Genomic DNA, 18,730 nt, shown 5'->3' on the forward strand with positions numbered 1-18,730 from the left:
TAGTGGGAGGGAGAGGGATCGCGGTTGGGATAGAGTTATCTCAATGTGACACAAGTACATGGTGAGGAAGTCGAGATAGAGTTTTACCGCACTGCCCACCTAGACCTCCTCGCCAGCGGGCGCCTCATAACACGAAATTCGTTTGTGTCAAATTGAGGTAGCTCTATTTCGACCTCTCCTTCTACCCCTCACTACGCGTTTACCCTAACAGGAAAAGCTTTAATCTGAAGAAGAAATCCTGAGAACTCAAAGAGCTTTAATGTCAATCAACCGAGAACGATTGATGATTATAATTTTATTAGTGAGTGTAGGCCTATAATGGTGGATTAAATAATGGCCGCAACTACATAATTGCCGGCCGGTGTAGCATTCGCAACTTCAGCCGGCTATTGCTGCGCATGGTCGTGGGTTGGAATTCCGCCTGGGGCATGAATGTTTGATGATATCATTCCAACACCCTTTTTAAAGCATAAATGTGAACATCAAACAGAAAGGAATGTATGCAAGATTGACCGCTAAAATACACCAGTTTTGTTCCTTGAGAAATATTGATTGATATTCACTGTGCCTCTGAATCTATCAGCTATAGTTCTACTATAGATAAAAACAATAACTTGATCTAGTTTGATATAGGTAGTATTTATAATATACAGTAAATATATTGTCTCTTTTCCGTACAGGGCTACCTGTAATATAAATAGAAATAAAAATCTCAGTACCTCTTTTTGATTCATTTTAATTATAAATTATTATTTTATATTAATTTATGATTAATTTTAATTATAAATAATTCACAAAAGGGTACTGAGATTTTTATTTCTATTTATAGCAAATATATTTTTTTAAATATCTAGCACCTCTATCACCTTGATTTTAAGTGCTTAATATAAAATAAGACAGGCTTTTAATACTTCATATTTTTGATGAAGAAGCTCATTCGCTTTTGTAGTGTACGGTATTGATTTTATAAAATCACTATCAATAATATCTGATAGTAATTAGCAGGTTATAATATCACCTCGGCGATTGATATCACTTCAACTCAATAAAGTTCTAGATTTATCTAATAGGCCTATACCTATATTTAAAACTATTAAAAGAAAAGTCTGATCTGTGAGATTTCTAATGTAGCCTACATGCTCATTTATTTCATTTTTGTTTAATTTATCTTTCTGCTATTTCTATTTTCCATCTCTTCATGGATTAATAAATTTATAGAAACCTATACACACTCTTGCTTGCAGACGCAAAGTTTTGAAATCTCGGCAAGTGTTCATTAATCCTAATTCATGAATGAAATCCCAAAATTAATAATATATTTTGATTTTAGATTATAAAATATTATTATTAATTTTAGGATTTCATCCATGAATTTGGATTAATGAATAATACTTGACGAGAGTTCAATACTCTGCGTCGGCAAGCAGAAATGAATATCTATGAATTTATTAATCCATGGAGAGATGGAAAATAGAAATAGCAGAAACATAAATTATACAAAAAAATTGTATACTATTAGAATTTTAATATAGGCCTAGGTACACCCTACAGTAATATAGGCTATTCGACGTTTTTGTCTAAAATTATTGTTTGATAATTATTTATTAGGCAGCCTACTCAATAATTTATTGTTAACTTACTATTTTCATCTTGTTGAACTGTGTGATCTTGTTATATTTCTTGTTTTAGCTTATAATTTGTAAATATGTGAATAGGATTGAATCTGAATTTGAATTTTGCCGCCTTTATCCTACTCTGCACTACGCAGCGCTTTTCTGTATGATTGATCAAGAAGGCAATGGCAAAGCAAGTGACGCTACAAAAGCCACACACACACACACACACAACTGCAGAAATACACAAACACAAGGAGCACAGTACAAACGCCGAGTGTTGGGTTATTGTAATTTTTGTGAATTATTCTATTCTGTGGACTATATTGTTATTAAAAAGTATTTTGCATTTTTTTCCAGTAACTTATTGTGAATATATTGTCATTAAGATAATCTGAGATTGGAATTATGGCGATTAGAACGTACGGAGACAAACCAATAAGTTTTCAGATAGAAGAAAATGGAGAATACTACTGTATTGGATCTGAAGTTGGAAATTATTTACGCCTCTTTCGAGGTTCTCTCTACAAAAGATATCCAGGTATGTACCGAAGAACAATTACTAATGACGAAAGAAAGCGACTTATAGACATGGGTCTCAGTGCTCACTGCCTTGCCTCAAGTGTGTCTCTATTGAGAGCAGCCGAAGTTGAAGATATTATTGAAGGAAATGATGAAAAGTACAAAGCTGTTTCAGTGCACTCTTCAGAACCATCTATACCTAGAGAATCAAAATCAAAGAAGAGCATGTCATGGGTACCATCTTTGCCTACAAGTTCACATTTGGATGCTGTTCCTCAAGCTACGCCAATCAATAGGAATAGAGTCAACAGCAAGAAAGTTAGAACTTTTCCATTATGTTTTGATGACACAGATCCTCTAATCAACCATGAGAATGCTGCACAACTTGAGCAACTAGTTCCGATACGTTTAGACATGGAACTTGAAGGACAGAAATTGAGAGATACTTTCACTTGGAATAAAAACGAAACATTGATAACCCCAGAGCAGTTTGCCGAAGTTCTCTGCGACGATCTAGATCTGAACCCTGTCACATTTGTACCTGCCATAGCTCAGGCAATTCGTCAACAAATTGAAGGTTTCCCTACTGATAATATTCTTGATGAGCAATGCGACCAACGTGTCATTATCAAGTTGAACATCCACGTTGGGAATACGTCTCTTGTCGATCAAGTTGAATGGGACATGAGTGAAAAGGAGAACAACGCAGAGACTTTTGCCATGAAGTTGTGTGCAGAATTGGGTCTAGGAGGAGAATTTGTGACAGCAATTGCCTATTCTATTCGAGGACAGTTGAGCTGGCACCAAAGGATGTACGCCTTCAGTGACTCCCCCTTGCCAACTGTTGAGGTTCCATTTCGACAGTCGTCAGAAGCTGACCAGTGGTCGCCATTCCTTGAAACTCTCACAGATGCCGAAATGGAGAAAAAGATCCGTGACCAGGACCGCAACACCCGACGTATGAGGAGATTAGCCAACACTACTCCGGGTTGGTGAGATGAGAAGAATTCTGCGGGCAAGTTGACCAAACTCCTCAAAAAGCCAGAGCCTGCAGAAAAAGTTTCAACTTGAACAGTGAGGTGGGTACTCCGCATTATTTTATTGTAAAACATTATTTTATTACAGATGGTGGTGTTTTCAGCAAAGAACAGATATTTCCTAGCAAGCTCAAGTCGTTGATAGCAATTATGAACAGGATTGGCCCCATGACTGAGCCCTTTGGTATAGGCCTACCATGTTTCACTGATAGGGTGGAAGATGAGGCTCCACGGATTGATTCAATCTGTTGGTAATCTTGGAGATATGAGCACAGCAAATGTATGACTTGTCCCTTGGATGCCATATTTTTCCAATTTTTTCAATAGGATTTTGTGAAAGATACATTCAGAGGCCTTCATCAGGTCCGCAAGAATTAGGGATACTGATCCTCTCTTTTCAAATGTATCCAGAATATCAGATACCAGCTTTGATATTGCAGTCAATGTTGACTTTCTCTGAAGCCATGCTGGGAATCAGCAAAGAGTTTGTTTGCCTCAAAATAGGGCACTAGTTGATTGTTTCAAACATATTGGCCAATACTGGTATAATAGTCATTTGTCTGTAGCTAGATGCTAACTGAGGATCACCCTTATAAGTAGGTACAGTATAGCAGCCCGCGGAAACACCCCTTGTTTCAAAGCAAAGAAATTAGTTACTACTGAAAGGGGGTGAGCTATCACATCTGCATTATATTTCAGCACAATATAATTACATCTATTTCATAGGCCTATTCATCTGGACTATACGAACTCTTGAAAAATTTGATGACCCTCAATACGTAAGACGGGCTGACATAGTTGGTGAACCGATAGTTTCAATTTATTCTCAACACACAATAGTTATTTGTGCAACTAGTGCACAAAGTAACAGTTTGCTTCACCGAAAGAAACGTTTACGCCCGAGCCGTAGGCGAGGGCGGAATGGTTTGTTGAGTGTAGCAGAGGAACTTTGCGCACGTATTTAGGGTTGAGTTGTAGCAGTGGTAGCGGACGGTTGTGTTTTGGAGCAGCTCAGATAAGATAACTTGTTTCCATTCATTTCTTGCTTTTCAGAAATTAACGTAGATTTTCGTTTCATAACTATTACAGTAACATAATATCTCAATTTTTATTCATTTTCTTTCAATACTAACTTCTATATTTAGAGTAGTTCCATCACATTTAATATTTTAGCAAATAAATTGGTGTTGATGTATCTGTCTAGTCGTATTGTCTCTTACTGGTTTTGAGTTGCATTTGAATATTATTGCTGTAAGAATTGTGTTTATGAGTCGCAATATTCTCTCTGTTCAAGTGTAATAGTCTTAGCATACGATAATAATGGCACTTGAACTTATAAAGACTGCTAAAGGGCAGCCAGGAATTGTATTTGAAGATTTCCGGTACAGTAGGGCAGTCAAACAGCGCTCAGGGGAAATTGTATGGCGTTGTACTAATAAATACTGCTCAAGCTGCATTCGAACTGACTCTATTAAATCTAAAGTGGTGGGAGAGCCAGGTAAACACAATCATGATCCACCAGCAACTAAACGGGTGTTAGACGTACAAGAAGAAAATGTTGATAGCGATGAAGCAAATTCGACAGGCCCGTCCTCACTCACATCACTACTCTCGCCTTATGTAACACTTACACCAGAAACTCCAAAATATAAATCTATTTCAGAGGAAAATAAATATCTTAGGCAAAGAGTGGCTGAACTAGAATACATGAAAAATGCGTTGACAGATAGAGCAGTAGAACTAGAGCAGCAATTGATGGAAAGGGAGGAAGCTACTACAAATAGGAAGTGTGATGGAAATTGTAACAGCAACTCTAAGCACATGATAGATATCGCATCACAGACTGATGGTTCCTCTGATGTTGTATATGACTCGCATTTGAAAGAGGACAGCGAGAGTGAGAAACGGACCAAGTCGCTATCCACTGGGGTGGAAGACTCCTCAACTATTGAATCATTATTGAATCTGCATCGCAAATCTGTTGATTATTTAAAAAATGTTAACGATAGGTTTCAAGAAGATATTATGGCTCTACAGAGAGATCTGTTAGAGAGTCGCCAACAGCTACTCAGAACAGAGGAGACAAATTGTTGTCTTCAGCGAACAATTAGTGATCTAGCAAATGATATCGCTCTATTCAAAGAAATGAAACCGATCCAAATGAATTCCACAGATGAATTTTCATGCAGAAGTAGTATGAGCAATCTTAGGAGATCTGATGAAGTGAAGATTAACATATGGTCGGATAGTCATGGGAGGGGTGTCCGTGAGTTGCTGGATCAGGCCTTGCCCTCAAATATTACTTGCACCTCATTTGTAGCTCCTGGAGCTCCTATTGAAAAAATATGTCAATCTATATTAAACGATTCTCAGATAAAAACTAGTCCTAATAGGGAAAATGAATGGACGATTATAATAGGAGGTACAAATAGTGTCACTGATGATTTTTCTGAGAATCATATTAAGGTGTATCTGAGGTGGCTGGTCAGGGTTATGGAGGAACATGCTAATAGAAATTTAATTATTACTACTATTCCTTACAGGTACGACTTATTTGCTAACTCACACATAAATTTGATGATTACTAAACTGAATAGAGCCATCCGAAAAATTCAGTATGTGAGTAACGTTAAAATTGTCGATCTCTGGATGTTTGAACCGACTAAGCATACACGGCATGGCCTTCATATGAACAGGTTGGGAAAGAAAACAGTATGCAAATTGATAGCGGGTATCATAACAGGAAAAAGAGAGCAGATAGAACAGACACATGAAAACGGCAGCCTTTACAAGCAGAAAAAGAATAATGTAATTGCATTTAAAGACACCATACAACCTTCACACAATATTCAATCTGTTGAGACATGTGACCTGATTGATTTAAACTGATTAGTCATGACAACTATGATAAAAATTATTTTTTATCAAGGCAAATAAATGACATGAATAAAGATAATGTTCAGAAGAGGAATATAGACAACACTTCTACAAAAGAGGTGAATTTTATGACAGAGGTAAATAATTGTGTAGATTTAACAGAGCAAGAGTCCTTAATAGATGAAAGTAATGGGTCAAGGGTGGAACAAGGTGAGATTATGGATCTGAATGGACTCGACAGGTCATATGTTATGTGTTTGAATATCCAGGGGTTTGCAGGGAAAATTGATGAAATAGAGACTACCTTTGAAACATATAAGCTTAGACCATTGGCAATCTGTTTGAGTGAGCATTGGCTGGAGGCGGCAAATTCAGGTATCCTAAACTCTCTCACTGGCTATTCCTTGAGGTCTCTTTTTTGTAGGAAAAATAAGGCTAGAGGAGGAGTTGCAGTTCTACTCAGAGATGAAATTTCTTATCTAGGGAGAGATGATATTGGCGGTTTGTCAGTGGAGTGTTTGCTTGAGATTTCGGCAGTGGAGTTGAGGGATGATTGTTTTCAAAAAGGAAGGGGCACTGTTATCGTTTCAATCTATAGGCCACCCAATGCTTCATTCAAGGAATTTTTATTTAGTCTTGAATTGCTTTTTAAAAGATTACGTCTTGAGTCAATAAAGAAAAGTATATTTGTTTGTGGCGACTTTAATATTAATATATTGGATCAAAAGTCTAATAATAGCAAAAAGTTCCTGAATCTATGTTCTTCTTATCATTTAGGACCTATGAATAATTCCCCTACAAGAGTTCAATTTCAATGCAATCACACATCTATATCTTGCATAGATATTATTTTGACAAACTTAGAAATAAGTAATTTGAACTGTACTACTCTGGATATTGGGCTGTCAGACCATCATGCATTGTTCTTTCAGGTTTCTGAAGCTGCTTTGAAAATTAAAGGATCCTATGTAAGTAAAAGATATTTTCCAGAACCTGCTATTAAAAATTTTACCTCACGGTTGGAAAGGGAGACTTGGGAGAGTTGTTTGAGAGCCACTTCCTGTTTGGAGGGTTTTGGCAGGTTTTTTCATAGTTACAGACAATGTTTCTTGGAGTCTTTTCCATTGAAAACATTCAAGGTGAACACTGGTGACAGAGCTTGTAGGGGATGGCTGACTAAAGGTATTAAGGTATCATGTAAACGCAAAAGGGAAATTCTTGAGATGTTGCATTGCAATCCTAACCCTACCACTATGGAATATTTCAAGAAATATAAACTAATTCTGAGAAATGTTATAAGATTGGCAAAAAGGAAATTCCTATCTCACTGCATTACTTCTTCCAGCAATGTAACAAAGACAACTTGGAGGGTTATCAAAAATACACTTGGTAATAATAAAAGTGCAGGTCCTTGTCCGGTACTCAGAATTGGCTCCAGCTTGATCTCTGATCCACAACAGGTGGCCAATTCCTTCAATAAGTATTTTAATACAGTTGCTGAAGGATATATAAACTTGTCTTCAAGGAATTCGGCTGGTGGAAGGAGATATGAGAGGATCTTTGATGCTCCCCATAATAAGCCTAAATCAGCTTTCCATTTCAAAGAAATAACATGTGATGAGGTACTCAATATTATCAATGGTTTAAAAAATAGCAGATCATCAGGGTGGGATGAAATTCCAACATTTATTTTGAAACGAACTGCTCAGCTTATTTCAAAACCTCTCTCACATGTTATCAATTTGTCGTTTGGAAGGGGGGAATTCCCAGATTTACTAAAATTCTCATCCATAAAGCCACTGTATAAGAAGGGTGATTCACAGGAAGTGTCAAACTTCAGGCCAATTTCTCTGGGAACGGTATTTTCAAAAATATTTGAGAGAGCAGTTCATATTCAGTTGAATTCCTATTTTGAGAGAAATCATCTTTTCTGTGATTCCCAGTTTGGATTCAGGAGGGGTAGAGGTATTGACAATGCTGTGTTTGGACTGAATAAGGAGGCTCTTAGTGCTTTGGATGGATCGCAGAAGGTACTTGGTATCTTTTGCGATCTGTCCAAGGCCTATGATTGCGTGGATCATGACCTGCTTTTGTCCAAGTTGTGGCACTATGGTGTGAGGGGAGTTGAATTTTTGTGGCTGCAATCATTCTTGCGGGGTAGATACCATAGGGTTTCAGTTGTTGCTGATGGAATGGTTTTCAACTCTACTTGGTTGGCAATGAATCGGGGTATTCCACAGGGATCTATTTTGGGACCATTGCTCTATCTGGTATATGTAAATGATATCTCAAAGTTTGTTAATTATGATCTAACTCTATTTGCTGATGATACAACAGCTCTCATTAAGGGTGGAAATGTTGATTCTTTGATTGAGGGAGCAAAAACTTGTTTGAATGAGCTTAATGAGTGGTTCAACTATAATGGTTTGTCATTGAACCCTAGTAAAACCAAATTGGTGCCTTTTCATGCTCGAAATGCCCAGGAAACGTTTCATGTTAAACTAGACTCAGATACCACCTTGAAGCCCTCTGATGGAACCACTTTTCTGGGATTGTTCTTGGATAGTAATATGAAGTGGAAGTCTCACTCTTCTGAACTGTTGAGGAAGCTGAGTAGAGCAACATTTGCGGTGGGTGTGATCTCCAGGGTTGCAGGTACAAGTACAGCGTTAATTGTGTATCATGCTTATTTTGCATCCCATCTACGCTTTGGTATCATTTTTTGGGGCAGAACAACAGAATTTGAATCTATTTTCAGGACTCAAAAAAAAGCTTTGAGGCGAATATTCGGCCTGACAGACAGGTGTTCTTGCAGACCCATATTTAGAGAACACTCCCTCCTTACAGCCCCGGCAGTTTATGTCTTAGAGTTAGCTCTATTTGTTTTTAGAAATAAGGACCGTTTCCAGGAGGGACAAGTGGCGCATTATATAACACGCGATTCAGGGGACTCAGGTATCCAGAGCACAGGCTGACTCTCTTGGAGAAGGGCCCTTATTACATGGGCATCAAGGTTTACAATGTCCTACCACAGATAGTCAAGGAAAGTGCTACTCCTGGTTTATTTAAGAAAAAATTAAAAACCATTCTCATAGGTATGTGTCCCTATAAAGTTGAGGAATTTTTTGAGAAGATAGCCTCTACATGATTTGCCAATATAGTATGGTCACTGCTAGTGTTCTATTTATGTAATAGTTGGTTTGCCTTGGGTTGGGGTATGACAGTGGGTTTATAAGTGATCCACATTCATGTTTTTTTTCTCTTTCTTTTTCCCATTTTGAATAATTAAATGACATTTCACACATCACTAGAGCCTAGCTCTGCTTTTGTGATTTTTACGTGAAGAATTGAATAAAATAAAATAAAATAAATAAAATATTTCACATTAAATTTTTCCTACAGTTACCATTGAATATGAGAAGAGGGTAATTATGGGTAAAATTGCCTGAAATCCATCAAATGTTTTTCTGTGTAATTTTATTATTGATAAAAAACCTTAATCCTAAAATCCTAAAGTCCTCGTTGTCCTTGGTTATAATATATAATTAATAATTTGCTCGTTGTGCTTCGTTGCACCTTTGCTCACTATAGCAGCCCAGTCCCTGTTACCAACTTCATTTTCATTTAGTTGCACTGTTGCTCCATATAACCTACTATAGTTATTTGTGCAACTAGTGCGCAAAGTGACAGTTTGCTGCACCGAAAGAAACGTTTACGCCCGAGCCGTAGGCGAGGGCGGAATGGTTTCTTGAGTGCAGCAGAGGAACTTTGCGCACGTATTTCACATTAAGTTTTTCCTACAGTTACCATTGAATATGAAAAGTGGGTAATTATGGGTAAAATTGCCTGAAATGCATCAAATGTTTTTCTGTGTAATTTTATTATTGATAAAAAACCTTAATTTATTGTCAAATTGAATAAAAATGTTGTCCTTGGTTATAATATATAATGTAATAATGTGCGCGTTGTGCTTCGTTGCACCTCTGCTCACTATAGCAGCCCAGTCACTGTTACCAACTTCATTTTCATTTTGCTGCACTGTTGCTCCATATAACCTACTAAGTATTTTGCGTTGCCATGTTGCAAATCCGGAGTGCAGAAAAATTTTTCCCGCACTAGAGCGGAATAGTGATTCTTTGCGTTCTGTAATCAGTGCAGCAACGGCCACTTTTCAACGTAACTGTAGGAAAAGTATTTTGCGTTGCCATGTTGCAAATCTGGAGTGCAGGAAAAATTTTTCCCGCACTAGAGCGGAAAAGTGATTCTTTGCGTTCTGTAATCAGTGCAGCAATGGCCACTTTTCAACGTAACTGTAGGAAAAAATATGTTTGTATTGAGAACCTCTTGTTCAAACAGTCATTAAGTATATAGAATGCATCTGGACTTGCTGTGCACTTCATAATTATTGGCCTTACTAGTCTTACTAGTCCCAAAGCTGCCTCTTACATGGATGTGATTTTTCTAAATATTGGCCTGCCTTTTAGCTGTATTAACTTTCTGTCTATAAAATGTCTTTGTTCTCAGGTATTCAGAGTACAGACTATCTCTTGCTGAGCTCATCTCAGACTTATATCATCTATGATGTAGAGTGATGACAAGTTTTCCTATCTCTCTCAGGTCACATGTATACTTAGTATTATCAGGCTTTTTGCATTACTTATCGGAGTTCAATAGATTTGACTCTTGAGTTTTTGTTGGAAAAACGACATCAAAGTTGTACTGGAAGCAGCTGAATAAATCATCAAACACAAGTTCGACTGGCTTGTCAGAAATAATGCTGTCCCGATATTTTATTGAATTTGTGAAGTATTTTTTCATTTATAACTCTAGTTAGCTGAACATAGGTTTTATCCCAGGGGACCTGATGCAGTTTACCAGATTCACATTGACATCCAATGTTACCGGGCAATGATCAATCACCGGATCTCCAACAATAACTGAATACTTCCAGGAATCAAGAGTTGTAGTTGTTGTCCATGCAGTTATGTCCTCTTGTATGCAATAAAAAGGCCATAGCTCCTCAATAAATTGGTAAAATATTCTGCCTTATCATTATCTATATACACTGGAATATTGAAGTCACCTCCTAATAAAATATTCTTGCCTAGACTGCTTAAAGCAGAGAGGCAATTGTCAAGATGGTTAAAAAAACATCAAGATTTACGCTGGGTGAGCGATACTCAGAGACAATCATAACTTATAAAATTACATAATTTACATTACATTTGTAACTTATAAAACCTCTAAACCTGTGACTTCAATGTCCATTTCAACACAAAACTCACTCAGGTCTACTGATTTAGTATTATACTCTTGTCAATAACATACACAGCAACACACCCCCATTTTTGTGACTCGTGCATGATTATGATAAACTAATCTCAAAGCTAGGCTACTGATGTTTTTATATGCATGCACTTCTTCATTTGTTAACCAATGTTAATTCATAATATAGCAGGATAGAAGTTATCTGTGTACCGGGTTTAGTGAAATTAAGTTCATTTTGGTTCTTATACATTGAACATGAAAAAACTCAAGCTGCTATAGCTTGGTCTTGATTTAACTTGCATAGAGTTGTTGAAGCTATCTTCAGTCTCTTTTATCCCTTCTACATTAATAGCACTCTGTATCATCTCAACCTGGTTCCTTGGTGGCGCTTGAACAAGAAACGTCTCAAGGTAGTGATTTAGGCCATTTTGAGCCATCTAGGATCTCTTCTTTCTGATCAAAAGCAAATTCCAGTTTAAAGCTTCAATATGATATGCATTTGCTTTCCAGCTTCTCTACAGTAAAAGTTAATCCAGAGAAGGCACTTGATAGAAATGTATTCAGGTTGTCCTCAGTTGTGCCATTCTTTATTTTATATAGGTGATACCACGGTATATAGAAGAAGACGGTAGGTATCACGCGCATATTTGTGCTAAATTTCCGGTGTAGCTGACGTCATTTAATATCCAATCATATGTTTTTAACAAATAAATTGCCAATAGGTGTTAAAAACCTCGGTTTGTGGTGATGACGCAATCTATCTGGCCACTGCGCACACATTTCTTGACCCCTACCGTTTTCATCTAAATACTGTGGGTGATCCCAAGTCATCTTGCCACCAATATTATCAGCATGTTTGAAGTCATTCGAGCCAACAAGTAATGGTGTATCCCTGAATGAATGGGGCTGCTTGGACTTCACAGGTTACGGATGGGATTTGCCAATTGGCTTCTGTTTAGTGCCAACATTTTAAGCATATAAAAAGCTGGAAAGCCCTACAATTAGGGAATGAGCTCTCGTTACTCCTGTTGAAAATGTGGTAGATTAATGTCACTGACCATTATTGTCAGTATCACCAAAATTGCTGGAAATGGTTTGTGATTTTTCTCATTTTAGAAAATTTTGATGAAATTGTCTACTCCAAACCACAATAATTATTATTGTCATTGAAAAGCAGGGTTTTTACTGTTCATGGTACTGTTGTGGATGTTAATGGGGAAATTATATGAAATTATATCCTCATAACTGTTTAATTTATTAGCATAAAGAGTGCACCTTCTTTATCTGAGTTGCATTGATGTTTGTAGCTCCTATTTGCCAATTGGAGACAGAGAGACTGTAACATTGATGGGTTGATGGATTATTATGAAAATTATCAACTTGACAATTTTTTATTAAGGCTGAGCTACAGGTTTTTTGGGAACTTTTTGTAGGGACCTTCAAGAGCGAATATCTCGGGAACAAAAATAGGAATATCACAAAATTCCACTGAACAAAACGTGTAGAGAATTTATCAAGCTTCATTTTTGAATAGTTAGTTGTCGGTTGAATGCATTGTTCTCAAGATATTAGCGTGGAAGCAAAACGCTGAAAAATGCAACTTTTAAACTACCCTCATCCCCTTAGCACATGAGTTGGGAATGGGGACTTTTGATATGTTCTCCTCCTAACTAGTCTCAACAAAGCTGCAAAGTCAAATATCTCCAAATTCCTTTGTCAATTGGTCTATTGTTGCAAAAATGGAGATTTCACACTCAACACTGAAGCTGCAGAAAAAGGTGTGAGGAAATTCGTAAAAGTGTGGAGTTATACATCAAATTGTAGAGAATTCAATGCTCTATAAGCTCATGATCAGCATGGACTTTTCTAATCGATTTTCGGAAAGTTGTAAGAGCAAAAATAGAAAAACTTGGTGGCAAACGTGTTTTTTTGAAAAATGTCACACCTTCAAGAGCGGATATCTCGAAAACTTGAGGAGATATAAAAAAGTTATAGGATGAATATTGTAGGAAATTATGTAAGCTTTAATTTGTTATATGACAGTCAAGTCCATAAGATACATAGTTTTTGAGTTTTATGCGAGAAAACAAAAAATGGTACCTTCAAACCACCCCCACCCCCTTAGCACAGGGAACTTTTGATATGTTTACATCCTTACTACCCAAAATAGAACTGCGGGGTCAAAAATTGTCTTCCCAACTTTTCCCTCTATACCCTTTTACGAGCATTCATTGCCTGGACTATAACTATGATGGTATGAATTTTTTTATGAATGATTTTTTACTTTCCTTGCCCTATTACCATAGGTAAGGAAAGTATTGCTTTCCAAAAAAAAAATTAAGGTACCCAAATTTCTAAATTTCTATACGTTTCAAGGTCCCCTGAGTCCAAAAAAGTGGTTTTTGGGTATTGGTCTGTATGTGTGTGTGTGTGTGTGTATGAATGTATGTGCGTCTGTGTACACGATATCTCATCTCCCAATTAACGGAATGACTTGAAATTTGGAACGTAAGGTCCTTACAATATAAGGATCCGACACGAACAATATTTCAATCAAATGCTATTCAAGATGGCGGCTAAAATGGCGAAAATGTTGTCAAAAACAGGATTTTTCGCGATTTTCTCGAAAACGGCTCTAACGATTTTGATCAAATTCATGCCTGGAATAGTCATCGATAAGCTCTATCAACTGTCACTAGTCCCATATCTGTAAAAAATTCAGGAGCTCCGCCTCATTTATGCAAAGTTTGATTTTAGATTCTCAATTATCAGGCTTCAGATACAATTTAAACAAAAAAGATTGAGCATGAGAATCTCTACAATTAATGCGCTCTTTGAGTGCACACACCTTCATAGGAGTGAAGAAGTCATTCACTTCGATGATTTTCAGTAACAATGTTTTTTCTTTGATTGATAATATATTTGAACTATTTTTACTTGAGTGGGACCTGTACAATATCTTCAACTGTCACCAATAAACTAATTTGATTTTTTGTTTATTTTACAGACAATTTTGAAGCACACTGAAAATGCTGAAGTCTGTGAGATAACTGAAAGAATACGCAGAAAAACGCAGAATATCAACGCGGAAAGACATTTTAAAGGACTTAGTTTAACATTTGTGAGAATGAAGTAAACAATGATTTATATAATGAATAAGGTGACGTATTTTTACGTGTATTAGTAAATTTATTAATTGTATATTTCTTGAATAAATATCTAGCAACCGAGGTAGTCATGTAGGATCCGTCAGTCAGAAATTATAATTTTTTACTTGGAATGCTATCATGTGTAAATTTATAATTTTTAATACGATATGTTAACAATGTTAAAAATTAGAATGAATGTTAACATTTGTGGTGTAGTGAAAGGAAATGTATTTGAACGTTTCATATCAATGGATACAATGTGATAACACTCGTATAGTGCTACATACTTTTAATAAATTAAAATAAGCTTGACGTTAATATTTTGAGCTTTCAGTTAGTTTGAATTTGAACTATGGGGAAGTAATTTGAAGAAAATTAAGGTTATCAATAATATTTTCTTTATTCATTGGGATCTTCATGTTCTATTGTATTCCAAAAATAAATTATTTTGACGTTCTCTATTAGAATAGCTAAGATAATCCTATTCATCTCGTAGGTATCATAAATAGTAATGCTCTATACTAAAATCCAAGTGCAGTAGGTTCTTTTAACAAGCGACTTCAATTTTTATATATGGTCAGGGTTTAATATCAGAAATAAAAGTGTCAGTATAGAGAGGATATTAAAATTAGGTTATGTTTTATTTAAAAAAAAAATTGACAATTTTTATGAAAAGAAATCAATTTATCTTATTTCTATTGAAAGCACTAGGGTGCATAACATACGAAATTTCTTCGAAATTTCCTGATCACTTTTCCAGTAATTTTGATCAGTTTAAGGTGCAGTAAATACAGTAAAACGTTATTGAATAAAATGAATAAATATGTCAAGAAAAACGATATTGTCTGTACAATAATTACAGCAATCTTTAATACAGGGTGACACACGGGAGACGGACGGATTTTAATGTAATAATACTCAGCCAGTTTTAAAATTAATACATGTTTATTTACACAAAATCAAAGCTTATTATTTGCCATTTTAGTTAACAAAGCTCATTACCTGTCATTTCAGTTATTTGTGAAAAATAATGTCCTCAAGGTGATGTCCATCATTTCGAATGCAGGACTCAAGTCTCTTCTCAAAATCCTCCATCACACGGACTAACATCTCTACAGGGATGGCAGCAATTTCTTGAATGATTGCATTCTTCAACTCATCCAAAGTTCGTGGTTTGTGGTTATAGACACAGCTCTTAAGGTACCCCCACAGAAAAAAGTCACACACTGATAAGTCAGGAGACCTGGGAGGCCAAGGAACATTGCCAAAACGTGAGATAATCTTTCCACGAAACATGCGTGCAAGAACTGTCATTGAATTGTTTGCGGTGTGTGATGTTGCCCCATCCTGCTGGAACCAAACACGTTTTAAGGGGATTCGTCGTCTTCGTAGTTCTAGTTTAAAGAAAGTTTCAAGCATACGAATGTATCGAGCCGAATTAACAGTAACTGTGGCCCCGTTCTCTTCGAAAAAATAAGGTCCAATAATGCCAACAGAGCCAAGAGCACACCATACTGTTACTTTTTCTGAGTGTAGAGGACGCTGATGGATAAGGTGTGGATGCTCTGGAGCCCAGTAACGCAGGTTTTGCTTATTCACAGTCCCGTTTAAATGGAAATGAGCCTCATCGCTCATCAATAAAATTGCATTTTCATTCAATCCCAAAATCACTTGCATTCTGTATGCAAAGTCTTCGCGTACAGCAAAATCAGTTGCCTTAAATTGTTGGACAATGAGCATTTTGTAGGGATGGAATTTTAATTCTTTATGCAAAATTCGTCTAACCGATTCACGATTAATTCGTAGCTCATTAGCATGACGTCTAGCTGACCGTCCTGGGCTTCTGACTACTGCTTCCCTTACCCTTTCAACATTTTCTGGTGTTGTTACACTGCGTATCGGGCCAGGATGCTTCTTATCCAGTATGTTTCCAGTCGATCTGAAGTTTTTCACCCATCTGAGGATTGTGTTACGACTTGGAACAGCTCCATGTCGACCAACATTAAACCGCACACGAAACAATCGCTGCGTAGCTGTAATAGACTCACCACTTTTCACGAAACTGTCATAGACAAACAATCGACGTTGTAAGTCCCACTGCTCCATAGTGACTGAGTAAACAAAATGGCGTCTTATGTCGAGCAGAACTATCCCCACCACAACCACCTCCCACCGCCGCACTCTCAGTACTACGCAGTTCAAAACCGTCCGTCTCCCGTGTGTCACCTGTTATCACTAAAGCTAAAATTTCGTACTTGATTCAATCATAAATATTGTAGTTTTTTTCTTAGTAGTTGATGTGAAATTGTTATTCATCTACGATTGAAAGATATTGTACTGGAATATTGGAAGAAATAAGCTATTGTGTAATTTTGTGTCATACATTTTTTTATCAGTTTATTAAAAGATTTGAAATATAATGAAAATTTCAGTAAATTGATATAATAACTCAATCTACCTCTTATCTCTAATCAATATTTTTTATTGCACTCATATAGTATTCAGTTGAGAACTTCAAGAGAGGCTAGGAAACGCGGTAGGATATAGTACGTTTGTTGTTATTATATTTGTCTGAGATATTTTTAGATCTTTGCCAGGGAGCAAATCATAAAATATACCTAAATCAGTAGTTCCTTGTTTATTTATTGGGTAAAAGAAAGGAGGCGGAGCAGCGCTACCTGTGCACTGAGCTATTGTTCCAAAAAGGTGCATCCTCTAACTCTCGACTAGCATACTTTATTATCCTCTGTTTCCGGTTCATTACTCTCATTAGTGGCCCCGTATGCTTTCTTGAAGGCAATTCTAGCTGGTAGCACCAAAAACTTATCTATTATTTTGCACCTTACATCTGTTACTTGTATTTTCTGCAATTATTGAATGTAAATCAGTGATCAAGTACTTGTAATTATTGTATTATTCCCAATGGTTCATTTGATGAAACTCAACTTGCTCACAAGCTGTAATACAAACTAACTTGAGTTATATACAATTCGATACTTATTGAACGTACGATTTTTTGGCGTCCTTTCAAATTCTATTAAATTTAACACAACTTGGCAAACATATGATGTGTATCATGTGTTTGTCAAGTCCCATTCAATCTCGTAGAATTTATAAGGACGGTTAACAAATGTTCGTCCAAATATCGATGTGGGCTTTACACACCACGTACGTTTGACTAAATTTGTACTTGTCATCGATAGTTTATCCAATCACTCTATGCTACCACTGGTTTACAGCTGAAAGTGCTTTCAAGTAACTACACTGGTCCACCAATATATTGCTCGGAGTGGAAACCTCAACAATAGACCACGAAAATGTCGAAATTCAATGACAATAGGTGACCACTGAAGGGTCTCTAGAACTTCTACCTGTCCATCCATTGTTTTCGGCGGCGTTTCTTTAACCCTATTTATTTATAAATATCTTAAACAATTAATGCAATTTTGGAAACAACAGACATGATAGCCCAAAACTGTTTCATGTTTAAAAATATAACACTGTAAAATTTTATATTATAGTCCACTAAATTCTATGAAAATTTGGGAAAGGAACAGTTTTGGGCTTTAAGCCTGCTGTACCTTTCCTAACCATTCATGAGTTGAGAATGATATTGTGATTTTCAATGTATAAAATAAAATAAGCTATTAAGACTGATAACTGATTATGTTTACTACAGTCACAGAAGAAGGAAAGACTACTCCGTGCTACAGTATAGTAAACACTGTATCAAGTCTGTGACAGACTATTTAATTTATACATGTGTAATGAGATGATGGATAATAAAAATAGGCCCGTTTGCACAAAAGCCGTTTAAATTTTAACCGTGATTAATTTCACGATAACCAATCAGGGAAGCCGTCTTTTCTAAAAGGCCTTCTCACGGTTAATATTTAACTGACTTTTGTGCAACTGGGCCATGTTTGACAATCGAAAAGGGAATGCTACGTTTCTACCTAAGATCGCGCAGCGATTGAAACTGAGGCGTATGGGCTTATTCGAATACTCTATTCATTTTAAAATTTAATTTTTATTTATCCCATTCATAAAGATGTTGCGTAAACTCGCCGTAATGTCCGATCACTGCTTTCCATTCTATCGGACCACTGGGAATATGAAATTGTTTCATCCCTTGGCAAAGTAGTTATAGCCCCTCACAAAAACAAATAAAAAACTGCAACTTCAATATACCCGCTATGTTTCATGTCCACTACTTGAGACCGTTATTTATAAACGATTTTTAATAACTTTCTTAACCAAGCAC

The 18,730-nt window shown here is 36.4% G+C and overlaps 1 protein-coding gene across 1 annotated transcript; it reads left to right on the top strand.

The window, feature by feature from the left end:
* Positions 1-1,829: 1,829 nt before the first annotated feature.
* On the top strand, positions 1,830-15,293 carry LOC120349986 (SWI/SNF-related matrix-associated actin-dependent regulator of chromatin subfamily B member 1-like). Its single transcript, XM_039421762.1, has 2 exons — positions 1,830-3,214; positions 14,325-15,293. Exon 1 carries the CDS (start codon positions 2,022-2,024, stop codon positions 3,129-3,131), a length of 1,110 nt encoding a protein of 369 aa, XP_039277696.1. The 5' UTR covers positions 1,830-2,021; the 3' UTR covers positions 3,132-3,214; positions 14,325-15,293.
* The last annotated feature ends 3,437 nt before the right edge of the window (positions 15,294-18,730 follow it).

This window comes from Nilaparvata lugens, chromosome 2, assembly GCF_014356525.2.
Source record: "Nilaparvata lugens isolate BPH chromosome 2, ASM1435652v1, whole genome shotgun sequence".
NCBI lineage: Eukaryota > Metazoa > Arthropoda > Insecta > Hemiptera > Delphacidae > Nilaparvata > Nilaparvata lugens.

What these genes read in the sequence shown, in the direction of transcription:
- LOC120349986 (XM_039421762.1), top strand. Translation starts at nt 2,022, where the DNA reads ATGGCGATTAGAACGTACGGAGACAAACCAATAAGTTTTCAGATAGAA.